At 39.3% G+C, this 16,005-nt stretch overlaps 5 protein-coding genes and 1 long non-coding RNA gene across 7 annotated transcripts; 5 read left to right on the forward strand and 1 right to left on the reverse strand.

The window, feature by feature from the left end:
* The first annotated feature begins 31 nt into the window (after positions 1–31).
* On the forward strand, positions 32–2,440 carry LOC110847172 (mitochondrial carnitine/acylcarnitine carrier protein). The gene is made up of 5 exons (XM_022094053.2): positions 32–1,285; positions 1,349–1,466; positions 1,536–1,910; positions 1,976–2,146; positions 2,222–2,440. The coding sequence occupies exons 1-5, from the start codon at positions 1,154–1,156 to the stop codon at positions 2,401–2,403; spliced, it is 978 nt and encodes a 325-aa protein (XP_021949745.1). The 5' UTR covers positions 32–1,153; the 3' UTR covers positions 2,404–2,440.
* A 125-nt stretch (positions 2,441–2,565) lies between these two features.
* Positions 2,566–4,732, forward strand: LOC110845752 (juvenile hormone epoxide hydrolase 1). The gene is made up of 5 exons (XM_035850269.1): positions 2,566–3,421; positions 3,520–3,707; positions 3,766–3,968; positions 4,027–4,249; positions 4,316–4,732. Exons 1-5 carry the CDS (start codon positions 2,861–2,863, stop codon positions 4,533–4,535), a joined length of 1,395 nt encoding a protein of 464 aa, XP_035706162.1. The 5' UTR covers positions 2,566–2,860; the 3' UTR covers positions 4,536–4,732.
* Positions 4,733–4,792: 60 nt separating this feature from the next.
* LOC118435083 lies at positions 4,793–7,376 on the forward strand. The gene is made up of 6 exons (XM_035850268.1): positions 4,793–5,008; positions 5,070–5,768; positions 5,841–6,592; positions 6,659–6,877; positions 6,941–7,109; positions 7,180–7,376. The coding sequence occupies exons 1-5, from the start codon at positions 4,813–4,815 to the stop codon at positions 6,998–7,000; spliced, it is 1,926 nt and encodes a 641-aa protein (XP_035706161.1). The 5' UTR covers positions 4,793–4,812; the 3' UTR covers positions 7,001–7,109; positions 7,180–7,376.
* Positions 7,377–7,407: 31 nt separating this feature from the next.
* On the forward strand, positions 7,408–13,486 carry LOC110847228. Its single transcript, XM_022094128.2, has 3 exons — positions 7,408–7,527; positions 12,811–13,047; positions 13,197–13,486. Exons 1-3 carry the CDS (start codon positions 7,477–7,479, stop codon positions 13,449–13,451), a joined length of 543 nt encoding a protein of 180 aa, XP_021949820.1. The 5' UTR covers positions 7,408–7,476; the 3' UTR covers positions 13,452–13,486.
* LOC110847227 (calcium-activated chloride channel regulator 3A-1) lies at positions 7,621–12,728 on the reverse strand. Of its 2 annotated transcripts, none has more exons than XM_035850267.1 (10): positions 12,135–12,728; positions 11,608–12,074; positions 11,496–11,544; positions 11,136–11,378; positions 10,284–11,069; positions 10,054–10,224; positions 9,694–9,888; positions 9,396–9,614; positions 8,982–9,333; positions 7,621–8,920 (listed from the first exon to the last, which is right to left on the reverse strand). In XM_035850267.1, the coding sequence occupies exons 1-10, from the start codon at positions 12,315–12,317 to the stop codon at positions 7,734–7,736; spliced, it is 3,852 nt and encodes a 1,283-aa protein (XP_035706160.1). In that variant the 5' UTR covers positions 12,318–12,728; the 3' UTR covers positions 7,621–7,733. The 2 variants fall into 2 exon arrangements, with proteins under 2 accessions (XP_035706160.1, XP_021949818.1); XM_022094126.2 differs by having other exon boundaries at positions 11,442–11,544; positions 12,135–12,725.
* A 320-nt stretch (positions 13,487–13,806) lies between the features above and the next one.
* On the forward strand, positions 13,807–15,556 carry LOC118435085. The gene is made up of 2 exons (XR_004834489.1): positions 13,807–14,502; positions 14,647–15,556. It is a non-coding gene; the product is annotated as an uncharacterized LOC118435085 (long non-coding RNA).
* Positions 15,557–16,005: the final 449 nt, after the last annotated feature.

A 16,005-nucleotide genomic window follows, 5' to 3' on the forward strand; every position in this document is an offset into this window, starting at 1 on the left:
TGTGGAACTGCTAAGAAAAAAATAAACATGAAGCTTTATAAACAGTTTGAAGTATGCATATCCACGTTCCATATATGCAGCCATTTAACAACACAAAGCTTGTTTTGATCCTACACTCTTTATCGTTAAAGTGTTAAATTGAGAGAGTGCTGTAACATTTGCTGCGTGGAAATAATCTCCGTGGGCTTGTAATTAATTTCATCCATTACACGACGTACATATTTCTGTATCCTTGCATGCATAAAGCAGTCCTTAGCCGTGGTTGGTGCACAAAATGCAATAACAATTTTTTTCCATAAGTGGTATCATTATGCAGAAGGAAGCGATGAGTGAGTTTCTGCCTGGTTACAAGAACTACGACGCAGTAAAATATAACCACAACATTATAGTGCTGGTGGTAGTACATATTGTCGTGTTAAATATGTGGCTGGTATTTGTTGACCTTTTTTTATCTGGGGGTAAACATATAGCGTAACTATCTATATTTACCAACAAGTGTCAGATCGCTTGCGGTTTTATCAAGTGGGATGGATTCGACAGCTCATGAATTGCAAATTGCTTCAATATGCATGATGATGAATTCAGTAGAGGTGAAAATATTGAATTTTTTAATGTCTGATAAAATTAGTGGACTTTGCACTGTAAACTTATACTCAAATCTTTCAACTACTTCTCTTACGTTACTGGTAAATACTAGTTCGTGGTGTTATTTTACGAAATTGGAGTCAAATTTTGTTGACCCCGGTAGTAGTAGAAGCCAGTATATTTCAGTTTAACACATTCTCGGATGTATGAATAAGTTTGTGATGGTGGATCAAAAATGGTTGCATAAAATATTTTGCATTGTTTTTTATGATAAAATGAAACAAGTCGAACTAATGTCTGAACTCAAATTGATGATGATCGTAGCCAAATACAAATTCAATTTATGATCTAATTTATTGTAAAGGTGAAAAGAATTGTTGATTAATTAAATTAAAAATGATAATTTATTGGATAAGTTTAATTGAGTAGTCGTGGTTTATCTGTTAAAGTGGCTTCTGCTTATGCATAACGATGACCTTCAACACAAGTAATAAGTGGGCATCGAACAACTGTTGGCTGGAAAATTACATTTTAATTCCTAAAGTAAATAAGTGACTTATCCTCTGAAATGAAACCGGAGTCGGGTAACCCCCCACCACCACCACCACCACCGGTGATAAGTCCCTTGCAGAATTTCATTGCAGGGGGATTTGGAGGAATGTGTCTCGTAATTGCAGGCCACCCCTTTGACACAATTAAGGTAGTTTTTTCTGTAAAAAAACAATTCATTGATTCACATTCAGCATTAAAAATATTTTCATAGGTGAGATTGCAAACAGCCTCAAAGATCTCAACGACAGCAAACGGGGTAGTTTACTCAGGAGCGTTGGATGCGTTTAGAAAAACTTTTGTGCACGAAGGACTCGTCGGATTTTACAAAGGCATTGAAAATATAATATTTTGAAAATGATTTTTCATAAAATTTTACATAACTCAAAAATATTCCATAGGAATGGGCACTCCGCTTATAATGACCACACCACTTTTTGCATTGGGGTTCTTTGGGTACGGCGTCGGGAAGGACATCGTCTCCTATTTGTCCCCAAAGAGTTCGGAAGAGGAACGAAAGCGAAATGGTGGGATGATGTCACCACTCCAACTGTTTTGTGCTGGGGCCATTTGTTCATGTTTAACGACGGTGGTGGTGACCCCTGTAGAAAGAATTAAATGTCTTCTGCAGGTCCAAGTACAAAATAGCAAGTCTCCTCCAGTAAATGGCAATTCTTCGCCTAAATTCAACGGCCCATGGCACTGTGGCACTACTCTGTTAAAAGAGGGAGGCATTTCCAGCTTGTACAAAGGATTTGGGGCTACTTTTATGCGAGGTAATTCATATGTACATATGAAATATGTGTGAATATTGGTTATAAATATTGACATATTTTTAAAGGCGTCCCACAAGTAGGCTTGTATTACATGACATATGACGTTCTTAAAATGAAGATTGGAGGTGGTTCCCCACTGTCCCCTGCAAAGACGATGCTGGCTGGAGGACTGACTGGAATTATAAATTGGGCCATTGTTCTTCCTTTAGACGTTGTAAAAAGTAGAGTTCAAACGGGTGAGTTGTGCACTTAAATGACTCCAATTTGGTTACTGGCTTGCATTATTTTTTATTACTTTGTCGTTTAAACAGCCGCTGAAGGCCTATATCCGCGAGGGGTGAGGGATGCATGGCCAGCTCTGTTAAAGACTGAAGGTCCCAGAGGATTGTACCGTGGAATTGTGCCCGTGTTCATTAGAGCGTTTCCTGCCAATGCTGCCTGTTTCTTTGGATTTGAGACTGCTATTAAATTTTTACATTTTGTAGGAATTTGAAAAATAAGAAAATAAATTGAACTATTTTTTTAGCAAATGTTGGTTTAATTTCATAATATTTGAAATACGATTTTTGACACGCGTTCGTTTAATTGCATAACAATTAATTTGACGACAGTCCAAAGTCTAACCGAGATCAGATTGGCAATAATATTAATGAAGTGAGCGAAAAAGATTATTTTTTATACAATGAGGAAAACTCTGCACAAAATTGAACACACGGTAATTATATAAGTATCAGATTGATGATGAAGTCAAAATTGGATGTCAAACACATAAATGAAGTTGTGAATGAATAACAATAAGCAATAAATTTCCTTGTATTGTGCACCGGATTGGAATTTATTACTCGTTTAAAAGTTATTTTTAACTATCTCGTTAAAACGTTATCGAATAACCAGCAGAAATAATTAGTCACTTGCAAATTGTAACTCAAGATCGTGTAAAGTTTGAGACGATGGGGTTTGTGAAAACTGTGTTAATATTTTTGCTCACACTTGGAGCTGCATACGTGACCTACGTAGTTCATGACTTTTTGGCAGATCATCCCACGCCTCATATCGAGGATGAATTTTGGGGTCCCGGATCCAAACCGGGCGTGATTCCGGAGAATGAAGACGCAACAATTAAACCGTTCAAAGTGGATTTTACTTCGAGTCTTAAAGATTTGAAATCAAGGTTGAAATTGGAGTTGGATTCGAACAGGTTTGCGACGCCGCTCGAGGGGGTTGGATTTGGTTACGGGTTCAACACGATTTATCTGAAAAAGGTTTTGACCTACTGGATGGAAAAGTATGATTTTGCTAAACGCGAAAAATGGCTGAATCGCCATCCGCATTTCAAAACCAAAATTGGAGGTCTCGACATTCACTTTCAACATATTAAACCCACGAAAACTGGAAATTACAAGAAAACCGTGCCCATCATTTTCATCCACGGATGGCCAGGAAGCTTTGTAGAGTATCAAAAATTGATTGACTATTTCTTGGAACCCAAAAATTCAGAGATCAATTTTGAGGTGAGATAATTTGAAGGAGATTACCATTTATTTTTAATTAAAAGTTCAATGTGTTTAATGTTTAATGTTAGGCTAAAATAAAAAATTTCCTGTTACAGATCGTGATCCCGTCGTTACCAGGCTTCGGCTTTTCTCAAGCTGCCTCCCGCCCAGGAATGATTCCGGTCCGAATTGCTAACATTTTAGGGCGATTAATGAAACGACTCGGTTACGACAAATATTACACGTTGGGTGAAGATTGGGGAAGTATGATCTCGACCGACATGGGAATTTTGTACCCTGATCGGTGAGAAAAATATTACCAATAATTGCGAAAATTATTTTTAAAAACCTGCATTTTTTAGCGTCGAAGGCGTCCATTGTACTTGTTACTCCTTACACCCAAGACATCTCCTAATACAATCCATAGCTGGAATTTTCTATCCATCCTCCATATTTAAAACTGAACGATCAAAATCCAGATTCTACCCAATGTCGAAGATGTTATCCTCCAGTCTCAGAGAATCCGGTTACATACACCTCCAAGCAACTAAACCTGACACAGTTGGTGCGTTTTCATATTTTTGATAACTTTTAATATTCTAAATCCTATAATTTTTCCGCAGGAGTCGGACTAACCCAATCTCCCAGCGGTCTGGCTGCTTACATTTTAGAAAAATTCTCCACCTGGACGAATGAATCTTTCATGGACCAGGATGACGGTGGATTGGAGCACAAATTCACAATGGACGAGTTATTAGACAACGTGATGGTTTATTGGGTTTCGAAGAGCATAACCTCATCTATGCGATTATATTTAGAAAACTTCACGGGTTTCCACACAATGAAGTAATTTCCATTTCAATTAAAATTACTAATTAAAATGATGATTAAAATTGCATCGTCATCTCGCAGAGTGCCGGTCCTCGTCCCCGTTGGTTGCGTCTGGTTTCCCGAAGATCTCGTACTTTTCAGTGAAATAGGGATAAGAGCAAAGTTTCATAAGTTGGAACAATTCACGATGGCTGAAGAAGGAGGACATTTCGCGTCCTATGAAGTTCCTCACATCGTTGGAAAAGAGGCGATCAAGTTTTTTAACAATGTTGACCTTGGTTATAAAAAGGTGGAATTGTAAACAATTTAAGCATTCATTCCGGATATTACAAGAAGTAATTCATAATTTGTTACCCAGAAAGTATTTAGTTTAGTTTAACTTTAGTTTTCTTAATTCGGACGTTATGCAATTTCATACATAAACAATAGAATTTCAGTGAAAGTAATATTACAAGGTCCAATTGTCAATTATATTAAAAAACAAAACAATTACGTCAACTTTCAACTAAACACACATTTATTTGTCTGATATTTCATGAATCAATTTTACCAATATTCACTAAATATCTATTTAAAAAATGTATTTGTATTCGTGTGTTTCCCTAATTTCACTACATAAACTAATACCATTATTAACACTTGTTATAATTTTCAATATAAAATATGCATCATCCAACGCAGAGATAAAAGGAATTGCATATTTAGACAATGAGAAGCCTTACAAATCTTACGTTGGAAAAATCTTACCTGGAAAAGGTGGAGATTTAGAACCAGGTAAATAATCTAGAAAACATTTAATGTAATTGTGAAAAATAATAAAAAGTTTCTTCCGCAGTAAATAATGATGAAACCATCTCAGCCATCATGGCTCGTTACTCCAAGCAAGCGTCCAAAGGAAAAGGAATGACAAAGCCAAAGAAGAAAGTCCAGAAATCTGGGAAGAAATCTGTCACAGATCCGAAAACGCAAGGACCTTCGAGTAAATCAAAGACTAATAAGGTTGGGAAATCTCTGAACCAGTCCAAAACCACACCCTCCAAAACTAAGGCCAAAAGCAAAAAGGAAAAACATCCTTCCGGTGGTCGTGGAATGACAAAACCAAAGGGAACTGCGCATCATGGAAAAACGACTAAAAAATCAAAATCTCACCCAAGTGGTAAAAGTGTCAAATTAGAAAAGTCTAATTGGTACTTTAAAGACCCCCAAAAACTGTTGGGAAGGTCAATTTCAAATTACGAACCCTCCGACCCTACGGAGCCTCGCCCTTCCGAAAAGATCAACGAGGAAGAGACCAAACCTGAAGAAGAAGAGGTTAAAGGTTCTGATAATAACGAAGACGAGGTTAAAAATACAAGTCCAGCTCCAACAGAAAATCAAGACGACGATGCTGCTGAGACTGCAAGTCCGACAGAAAATCCGACAGCAAATAAAGAGAAGGACGATGCAGTTGAGCCTGAACGAGGCAGTGAGGACAATAAAAAGCCAGTTAATAAAAAGAAGAAAAAGAGCAAATCTTCCAAAATTACAGACGATCGTAAGTAGCGTAAGAAACTTTACTCTGAGATAAAAGTCCATCCTTGTTAATAAAATAATTGCAAAATTCTAGCAAATCGCAAGAAACCAACAGTGATAGAATTTAAGCAGAGTGACGCCATGAATCCGAACATGCCTGGTTGGTTCGCCTTGAAAAACACGATACAGTTTGGAAAACCCCTGAAATTGGGAACCCTCCTCCGACGACGAGGAAAAGATAACGCGACTGAATTTCTTTCTGATTACGTTGACGATGCGGAGGATGGCGAAAACGATGACGCCGCAGATAAAATGTCGTCCGCTTTAAGAAAATACGATAAGGCGTGTTTGTGGCAGGAATACCAAGCCACTAAAAGTTCGCTGGTCGGACCTCCCATTTCAGAAGCCAATCGAGAAAAAGTCCGTTGGCAAAATCATCAATTATCAATTTTCTTTTTGGACATTGTTTTCAATTCAGGGATCGATGATTTTGGAAATTCGTCAAAACTTGTTGACCAGAAACCTTCAAATTCTTTCAAATTATTACATCTAACGAAAGATATTTTCTCGCAATTTATTTGCACGGAGCGAGACAAGGAGGGTCAGGAAGAAGGCGGCGACGCTACTAAACCAACGTCATCAAAGGACAGGATTCTTCCGAGAGCATTTACGGAAACCGTGTTCCATCTTTTTCTAAAACTTTACGAAATAACAAAGAATAAAGAAGCTACGGAATATTTGTCAGATGGTGAGTTTGCATGGATTAAGAGCAATTTGGAAGCTTGCAACCAAACGGGTGGTTTGCCAAAAAAGATTAAATGGTACACGGACGAGTGTAGGGAAACGGTAAGTCAGAATTAATATACAAACAACATTTTTGTACATATTTCAATATTTTTGTGGTGTTAATAGGTCATCGCATTTGACCAAGAGAACAACTACGCGTGTACACCATACATTGAGTATGACTTCAATATTAAAAAGTACGACCCACTCCTCGACTTTATTTGGCACATGGTCGCTTCCGTCCACTCCCACTGTTTTGAGAGTTTTCAGACCAATATCCGCATATGGCATCGATATTCTTTAGCAATGGCGGATTTAATCACTGTGAGAAATGAGAGTGAGATGGTATGTAACAATAGTGAACTAATTTAAATAACTAAACGCTCATAAATATATTTCGAATATTAGGTCTTCATCTTCAGAGGACAATACGAAACTGTACAGCAGATTTTTCGGTCCAAGTTCTAACATTTATTTTGATAATATGAATCGTTGCATGTATGCGGCGACATTGAGGTCAAACGTGCCATACCTGCTGCCAAGGTTCGAGGGGAAAAGAAAAACCAGATATGCTCCGGTGAGTTATTTAACTTAAAATCCTGATTTTTATGAGTGTTCAATATTTTGATAATATTTATTCATTACAGTTTTCGGCTCAGCAATTTAACACAACTGAATTTTGAATGCGATATAATGAAATTTGCATGTGTTCCGATTATTCTTATTCAATTTGGACGTATGTTATGCTGTGTAGTTCATTGGTCTCTAATTCTCATTAACAGAGTGACATGATTATTTTTTATTGTTTAGATGTGTGAATGGGGTAAATAGCCTCTGTAATTATTCAACCTCCTAATAATGCCAGAAAATAAATAAAATAGATTCACTAACGCATTATTTCGCTGATCGTTATCCGTCCGAGCAGTCAATTTGCTTTAGCCAAGATGATTCCTAGATCAAACATTCAATTCGTATTTACTCTGACGGGATTTCTGGTAAGATTTTTTGAATAATTTACTAACTGTAATAATTATCGAGGTGAATTTGCATGTACAGTTACACGAATCTAGTCTGAAAACAGCATAGCATAGTATTCTACTAAAATTATTTATTAACATTCTCAGCTCAAACAAATACAAATTATAGCTCGATATATAAAAACATAAATATCTCCAAAATAACATAAATTTAGCTCCAATTTTCATGCGTATGAAACCCCCGGCGGTTCAAAATCGAAATCTTCATCGTCCCAATGTTCACTATCATCATCATACTCATCGTCTACAGTTTCCGTCCTCTTTGATTGTGGTGGAGGGGGAGGAGGAGGCGGATTATACGGCGGGGGTTGATTTGCTCCCCCTCTATTCGGTGGAAATGGGGGCGGCGCTGGTGGGACTTGTGATGGTGGTCCCACTGATCTGGACATGTCGCTGTAAGTCTCGCTATCTGATGATGGGAATGCGTCGTAGCGTTTGGGTGCAAATCGTGTACTGCTTGGAACGAAGGAATCATCTTTTGACCGTCCCCCAAAATGAGCTGGAATTGCTTGTCGTGGCGTTCCACTGCTGGGTCGGAAAGTGGAAAAGCCTGAATTTGGTGGGGACGAGAGTGGCGTTCTGCTCCGACCATTTCGATTTACTGAGGCGTAGACGGGGAGATCAATGTCCACTTGCGAAGGAGGAGCTGGTGCTACTGGTTTCTGATAAAATGATAATTGTGGATCAGTATTATTATTGTTATGCAAATGGTTTGCATATCCAGAGTCTGGTCGTGCGACACGGTTTCGAGGAATGGGTGCAGTAGCAGCTTTATTGTGAGAATTGGGCCTTCCCGGTTTGGGAGGAGGTTCTGGTCTGCTTTTGAAAATTGCCATGTCATCGCGGAGAGAACCATCGTCATCGAGAACACTCGCTCTCCGAACGGGAGGCACGGGTGCGATAGAAACACCCGTGAATCTATTGTAGATTGGTTCAGGATTTTTTGTAGAGCTGGATTGTGCTGGTGGTCTTTTCTCGTCCAAAGGAAGGAGCTGTCCGTCGGCAGCTACCAATTTCATACCGCCATCGCTGTCAGTTATGTAGGCCTTGTTCACATAGACGTTGTAGAGTGGCGAGTCCTTGTTGTTATTTGCGGAGGTTGTTCTTGGCGGGGGTGTGACTTCCACGTCTGCAGATGGTTGAAGCCTGCTTCTTTTTCTGTTTGTGGACAGTAGAACTTCTTCCTGGTCAGGGTTTTTGTGGTGTCGACGAGCATAGATGCACCAGCAGAGGATGACCACGAGGAGGATTAGAAGGAGTCCACCAATGCAGCCGATCAACCCCCAGAAAAGTGATATGGGAAGGCAGTCATCCGAGAGGGAGGAACATCCAGACTTTCCACCTTCTCGACCTGACATGAGTAATTTCCGTGAGTAAAGGATCACAAATGGCTACACGCTTGATTAGAATACCTGTTGAGGAATCTAAATCCACAACTAATGATCCCATCGAGCTTTGTCCTTCTCTCCCCATTGAATTTACTCCTCTGACCCCACAATTTAAAGCGACGGGATTATGAGCACTGTCAACGTGATTGTCCTTCAGAGATCCCCTGTTTATCACGCAGCTCTGTGTGAGGCCTGCTTCCACAGGGTTACAATCAGGAGTGATCTGGTGGCAAGATGATATTTCAGATGTACTGGGATCACTGCCATCAAGAAAATACGTGCAACAGGACTGGTAATGGTCGACCATGCCTTGATCACTACTCGCTCCAGGGGCCCTGAACTCTAGGCGTATATTTGAACCGTCATCTTGAGCGACCTGCATTTTATCAGGAAATGTTTGTTAAAATTTCAGTGCACCTATTCATAAATTATGCTAACCCTGATTGGTCCAATTCTTGACGGTGGAATTGACCCAGGATTGAACGCTGCTCCAGTTCTAAAACCTGGAATTAGAGATGTGAGCGTCCCCCCTGGAAATGGCATCGTAGTCAAAACGGGGACTCTGCTACCACAGCATTTTCCAGATACTCTTTCGTCCAACGTGGCAGCATTTATTGGATTTAAGGATGCCACAACCCAGCTTTTGCCAGTGGTCACCTATTCGCATTATGTTAAAATATTTACAAACATTAATCGTATTTATACAACGATTGAACTAGATTAAGTGCTTAATTACCTTCACCCGACCCACATGGAAACTTGGATTGGCTGAAAAATTTGTTAGAATCCCAGAATACACGCCATCGTCCTGAGTTACATCAGGATCGATGCCATCATCTTTTAAGATCAGTCCAGGATACACCGTGGCATCGCTGAACAATTCCGCCTCAACAACCGCAGATATCACGGGGGCGTCAGATGCATCGGATATCTAGGAATTTGTTAATGAACATTATTATCTTACATTTTATGGGGTTACATTAAAAAAGTTAGGAAATTGCACACAGTTTTGCATTTTTGAATTTTTGTCTGAAGATTAGGAATAAAGCTCAAAGATCGATCAAGTGAAGATTATGAAATCGACTAGAAAAAATACCCTAGAAAAAATAGGAAGTCCTCCATCTGGCCTAATTTCCGCTTTTCGATCTGCCCCAAAACTAGTAAGGATATTAAGCGAAGCTGAAGTCGAGACCTCCACCCAGACCGTCACTTGAGAAGAAGGTACACTCGAGGGAAGCTGAGTCAGATCCACGCTCCAATTTCCTGTCTACATTAAAAAAAACACTAAAATCTGACCCCAAATCCCTCAAGAAACCCACGCCTCACCTGAATGTCACACCCAGTGGCACGAACAAGAAAACCATAGCCATGCACAGTACCAACGTTGCACTCTGCTCCGCTTGGATTCCGGACACGAACCAAACCCGGAGCGTATATTTGGGACAGCGTGATAAAGAAATTGTACCCACTGATGGGCACTCCATTGACCTCGATAAGCACGGTGGAAGTCGCACCCGAGGGCAAAGCTCCCTCTCCAATTTTCTGCCATTGAGGACCATTACTGTTTTGTGGCTGTATCGCTTCTATTGCACCCTCCGCCACGAGACTGCTCCACCGAGAACAAGCAGCATGTTGAACAGCACAGTTTGGCGCAACGGATAACACACTCCTCACATTTGTAGAAGTGTAAAGAGTCGTCCAGAGAGGGTCACCTCCGTCCAGCGTGACCACGGTTAGTGATGCAAAGGATTCAGTCATTTGATTCGCTGCATCGATAAACCCGACGCTGGGATTGTTGCTGATGAGGAGCAGATTCCAGTCGTAAAGACCAATGCCAGAAATTGCGGTGAGGGTTGTCCGTAAAATATCGCCCAGTTGATTTGGTCCTCCTTGACGGAGTTTTCCCTTAGCAATCCGGTCACGCTGTATGAGAGTGTCGACGTCTGGTATGGATTGAATTATGGAAACCTTGTCGGCGTCAGTGTTGAGTGGAATTCTTTGGTTTAAGTTAAACAAAGAACCATCGAAGTAGCCGACTCCCACTCTTGACTGACCGAGTGGCAGGAGGGAAATGACTGAGGAGAGGGCCTGCTTGACATATCTCAAGCGATTCTATGATACGAAATTTATAATAATTGAGTAAATTTCAAGGTGCATCACAATAAAAGAGCGTGCTACCTGTTGCCGTATAGTGGTAGAGTTTTCGATAAGAATTATCAAACCACGTTGAAACTCGTCGGTATTTCCGTGTCGCAGGACTTGAAACGTTGTAGGTGGCGATTGATGAAGAGAATCCGTTTTTGATAAGGCAAAGTCGGGATGCGTTTCTCGCACGTGATTCACACTTTGTCCCCCACAAAATATATTCTGCTTATTGGGAGCTTGTGAATTGTGGGTCTCGTTCGTACAGAATTTTGTAACCTAAAAATAGTCGTATGATTTTAATGTAATATTTAGCCATTAAAAGTGTTAAAACTTATTTACACTGCTCAAATGTGGCAAAAACATAAGAGAAGAAGCATCCGTATCGTCACGTACTCTGGTCAAAAGTTCTTCTTTGTTGGCTTCCACTTCTGCTCGACAGTTTCTACAAGAAAATAGTGACAATTTTGTAAATGAATTTAAGCTTAATTGTTGGCTTCACATTTACCCCTCGCCCTGAAACAACGACGGAAGTTGAGTTGACGAACACGAAGAAAGCAATCCTTCCCCACGAGAATTTTTATAACACGAATTATACAATTGGTCATCGTGATAGCTGAATTCAGAGAACACGCCGTAGCGGAATTTGGCCCATTCTTGGAGTAAAATTCCACTTTTTTCCCTCAGCGTTAGACCAGAATCGAGTAGAAATTTCGTCGCAGGGATAAAAACATCCTCTGCGCCGAAAGAGCAGCCTCTGTATTGTCGCGTCCAAGGCATCCCTTGATTCACGAGTGGATGGCTTTCCGTCACTTTGAAATCTGCCGTGGCGTAAGAATCCGCCGCTGACTGAGTTTCGATTATCCCATTCACAGAGTTACAGCGTCCGGAAGGGAGGAGGATTTTTACTGAAGAAAAGTGAGCTGCCCCACCCGTCGCGGAGTAAAGAAGGGATGAGGTCTCGGAAAAGGTGTTCTGTCATTTAAAATATTTTACTGAAGAAACGCGGATTAAAAAATAATAATTATTATTAACCTTCACTTCCTGAACCACTTGGACACAATCTGCTTCGTTCACATTTGAATTAATGGCAACTAATACGTTTGTGTAGCCTCTGGATGTGGGAGAAAATGTTAGTTGGGTGCGAGGCTTGTAATTTCGAGACAACGCTCCACCCACAAAGATCAAAAGACCCAGAGTCCAAAATTTGACCCTCATCGTATTAAAATTATTTTTTTATTTATTAAACTGTCACCCAATTAAAGCAGCCTCATTTTTGAAATGGTGCAAAATACTGCTTATCCATTGGCTTATCCATGGCGAACACCCACGCAAAAGAGGAGAGCTTGATACGAGGGGTGACAAACAGAGTTGGAATTTATTGCAGCAGGAGGAGTTGTCAATCACTAAAATGATAAAGCAACGACTGGATGACTGGTGGTGGTAGTAATGCAATCAGTTTTTTGTTGATTTCCTGATAACCGCAACCCAACCACACACAATCCGCGAATGGCTAATTAAACGGTGACGCTGACCCAGATTCTACATGTGCTTATTCCTTGAACATATGTAGCGCATATCTAATTTTATCTTATCGGAATTAAGTGACCAATAACTTATTCGGTCATAAAAATACAATTTAACCTCACGATAGCGATATCCGGCGATGAGTATTCGACTGCATGATTCATGATTTTACTATTTTTTCTAGCTGCCGTTGGTATCCTCCGTCCCTTACAAAGCCGACCAAGATGTCCAACCAACCCAGCAGTTGGCACCATCGTCGAAAGTATCAGTTCCAAAGTTCGGCGACGTGCCTACAAATCGAGTCCTTCCCGTGGATCACTTGACCCCCGCAGATTACGAAGACATTCAAGAGAGCAATAATGAAGTTGGGGATACAAATCGAGAAAATTGTGCACGACTGTTTCGAGCAGATTTTATTAAGGCAAGTGACTAAAAATTTGTGTAAATTGCAAAATCCGACTTAATTTTAAAATGGACACATTATTTATTTGCATTTTATTTATGTGACTAAAAATTTGTATAAATTAAATTGTAAAATAAGTAATTTAAAAATCATTTATTTATTTGCAGTCTGTGAAAGAAGGGAGAAAGTCACGCCAAGAAGACACTGAGCAGGATGAAGAGCAAGAAGGTTTGCTTGCAAGCTATTTGGATTTCGATCCCACGAAAGTTGTCGGCCCATTGTTGAATATTATGGGTTCCGCAGCAGCCAGAAATTCAACAGCGATCGATGAAAACTACAAAAAACTGCCACCCTTTGTTAAACTTCAAGTTACAGATTTCATTCAGGTTTTCAATGAATTGTTAAGAGATATACGAACATGATAATTTATTAATAAATCATTAACTTATGAATCACATTTTTCATGTGATTTTCCACTTTTCAAGGTTTATTTAATACAAGTGCGCTCGAAAATAGAAAATAGTATGCCTCTTAAAAGAAAGTGAAACCATTCTCATAATTTACAGTTGACAGTAAGACCTATGATTTCATTAAAAAATTGGTATCAGTGTACACATTTCTCTAAATTTAATGGCCAAGTTTTGCATTTTGCAATATTTTTGAAGGCGTCTTCCCCTTTAGTTTTTGTTGAGCTAAACTATTAAGGTATATTGGTACATGGGGGGAGCTATTTTTGAGAAAATTATGAAAAAACTAGAATTTCTTGTAGTTTTGGAGGGGGAGGATGGAAGATGTACACATTTTTCAAGCACGTATAAATATAAATATAAACATTGTACAAGTGAAACTGAAGTCGAGATCAAAATTGGACAAAAGTTGCATTTTCAATAATACCGTCATTTTCGATTCCTTCAGTAATAGTAATAGAAATCAAGAATTGCGCATAAGGATGATAAGCTGACAACAAATATACTAAATTCGCGAGATTCTGCATGCACATTTTGTACAAAGTGGTCAATTTACATTGCATACTTAATTAAATGATTGATCAAGGTACTCATTTCCATTGAATTAAATATGCATATGGCTCACATTGTATGAGAAAAGTTACGAAATCCAGACTCAATCGTATACAGAATTTCCTACGTTGAGCTTTCATATTCAGTTTCAATATGTACATATGAGTATCCTTACAGAGTACAGACTTCTTGTCACACATTGGGTCTGTGTGAGGAGGTGCATAATTTTGTTCCTCAGTAATTGATTAAATAAGTGTCACACTTTGAACTGAACTTAATTCTTTGTTTTCATCCAATTCCACTCTTAATTTGTAGAATACATTGTATTTTTCATTCACCACAGAATAGAAAAGCATTAGCTTCCAATTAGCCATGTTTGTACTCGCGTTTAAATGAATGGGTCCTAAGTGCATTTTAGAACGGAGAAGAAACAAATGACAAACTTTATTGGAAGGTAATAAAACAGCACTTCAATTATATTTAGCCTCGCAACTAAAACATTTAAACGAATTAGTTTTTTTTTTTACTTAAATCGAGTAAATACTTTCTCGTTCATAATTTCGAACCAGATTAAAAATTCCAATTTCTTCAAAAACAGACTGCATCGGACTGAGATTAATCCAAGAAAAAAAACCTTGGATCACTCGTCTAACCACCAAAACCCAGCCCAAACCTATGCTAACTTTGCGCATGAAAAAGGAAAAGTAAAATAAACGGGAGAGAAATTCCTCTTTAAAATAAATGGCTAAAGCCACACAAAGATGTTAAGTGGGATGGGAGATGCAATTAGAGGAAGTCCCAACGGACCAATAAAATCCCAGCCTGCACATGTTACGTGTCCGCACTCACTCCCTCTCCAAAGCCCGAGGAGTTAAGTAACTTTGTCAAATTTAACTACCACCAGGAAAAACCTTCGGCATCCGAGAAAGTGCGGGTTTAAAATTGAAATCCCGATACCGCACCTAAATGCAAGGCGTGGACGTGTATCGTTTGATAGCTGGCATCACCATAATCATCATCATCGCATCGTGAAATACTATTTATATTTACTCACCCGACTTGAATCCAAACTTTACAAGTTTCTCTGCATCGTACGATTTTTCAAAGTGTGCTTCGAGCTGATCTTCGTGTGTGTATATTACGAATGGCGTTTTAAGTAAGTGGAGTTTCATAACAAGTATGATTACGCCTATAAACTGAACATTATCATTTGCCACTTGGAAAATGCGAGTGTGTTTGTTTGTCCCTTGGGCTTTCTCCCATTTATTTACTACTTGTTTGCATTTCCTTCCTTCCTCCTGCACCAACGCACCACTTTCTAATGGAATTTACCACCTTATTAAACTACATACTTTTAGGAGGACGATCATTATTTTATGTGTGTTGTGGGCGTTTGAGGTGCTTTGAGTGAATTTTAATGATTTGAGACTACTTCGAGTGCTTAGAAAAGTAGAGTAAGGTGAATTATTTGTGAAGTATTATTTAAATAAATAGAATTTAAAAATGAAGGGCACAACAGTTTTAATGTCTAAAATATCGTCACTTCGTCACGGACAATCCTTCCTGATCTTTAAATCACCGACTCATTTAACATCACATTAAAAACACATTTGTCCTCTCATTCATAACTCGTGTATGGAGAACATTGCATTAAAAAGGAAGACATGATTCACTTTGAGGCAACAAGTAAAAAAGTGTCAGCTCCAACCACGACGACATTATTACAAATGCATGGTAGTGGCATTAACTTGGAAAAAGTGATAATTGGACTTCCTTTCCCCGTCCTTTAAGCGATGTGTGGTGGATGCTAAAAATGTCTCAAAATAAAGAAATGTGAGAAGTTCTCGAGTCCTTCTCGTTGGCGACTTTTCGGCTCATTTCACAATGAGTTAGACCCGCATTTGTCATTCTGAGGGTGGCCCCTTGTCACCACTACCACTATCCAGAAAAACATGGG

The sequence above is a fragment of the Folsomia candida genome, unplaced genomic scaffold, assembly GCF_002217175.1.
Source record: "Folsomia candida strain VU population unplaced genomic scaffold, ASM221717v1 Fcan01_Sc003, whole genome shotgun sequence".
Classification (NCBI taxonomy): Eukaryota; Metazoa; Arthropoda; class Collembola; order Entomobryomorpha; family Isotomidae; genus Folsomia; species Folsomia candida.

Bases quoted from the DNA above. Each gene is read 5' to 3' on its own strand.
- LOC110847172 (XM_022094053.2), top strand. From the start codon at position 1,154: ATGAAACCGGAGTCGGGTAACCCCCCACCACCACCACCACCACCGGTG. The intron at 1,286-1,348 runs GTAGTTTTTTCT...ATATTTTCATAG, and splicing joins ACCCCTTTGACACAATTAAG to GTGAGATTGCAAACAGCCTC. The intron at 1,911-1,975 runs GTAATTCATATG...ATATTTTTAAAG, and splicing joins TGGGGCTACTTTTATGCGAG to GCGTCCCACAAGTAGGCTTG.
- LOC110845752 (XM_035850269.1), top strand. From the start codon at position 2,861: ATGGGGTTTGTGAAAACTGTGTTAATATTTTTGCTCACACTTGGAGCT. The intron at 3,422-3,519 runs GTGAGATAATTT...TTCCTGTTACAG, and splicing joins ATTCAGAGATCAATTTTGAG to ATCGTGATCCCGTCGTTACC. The intron at 4,250-4,315 runs GTAATTTCCATT...GTCATCTCGCAG, and splicing joins ACGGGTTTCCACACAATGAA to AGTGCCGGTCCTCGTCCCCG.
- LOC118435083 (XM_035850268.1), top strand. From the start codon at position 4,813: ATGTATTTGTATTCGTGTGTTTCCCTAATTTCACTACATAAACTAATA. The intron at 5,009-5,069 runs GTAAATAATCTA...TTTCTTCCGCAG, and splicing joins AGGTGGAGATTTAGAACCAG to TAAATAATGATGAAACCATC. The intron at 6,878-6,940 runs GTATGTAACAAT...TTCGAATATTAG, and splicing joins TGAGAAATGAGAGTGAGATG to GTCTTCATCTTCAGAGGACA.
- LOC110847228 (XM_022094128.2), top strand. From the start codon at position 7,477: ATGATTCCTAGATCAAACATTCAATTCGTATTTACTCTGACGGGATTT. The intron at 7,528-12,810 runs GTAAGATTTTTT...TATTTTTTCTAG, and splicing joins TTACTCTGACGGGATTTCTG to CTGCCGTTGGTATCCTCCGT. The intron at 13,048-13,196 runs GCAAGTGACTAA...ATTTATTTGCAG, and splicing joins TTCGAGCAGATTTTATTAAG to TCTGTGAAAGAAGGGAGAAA.
- LOC110847227 (XM_022094126.2), bottom strand. From the start codon at position 12,317: ATGAGGGTCAAATTTTGGACTCTGGGTCTTTTGATCTTTGTGGGTGGA. The intron at 11,070-11,135 runs GTAGCACGCTCT...TTCGTATCATAG, and splicing joins CTACCACTATACGGCAACAG to AATCGCTTGAGATATGTCAA. The intron at 8,921-8,981 runs GTATTCTAATCA...TACTCATGTCAG, and splicing joins GGATTTAGATTCCTCAACAG to GTCGAGAAGGTGGAAAGTCT.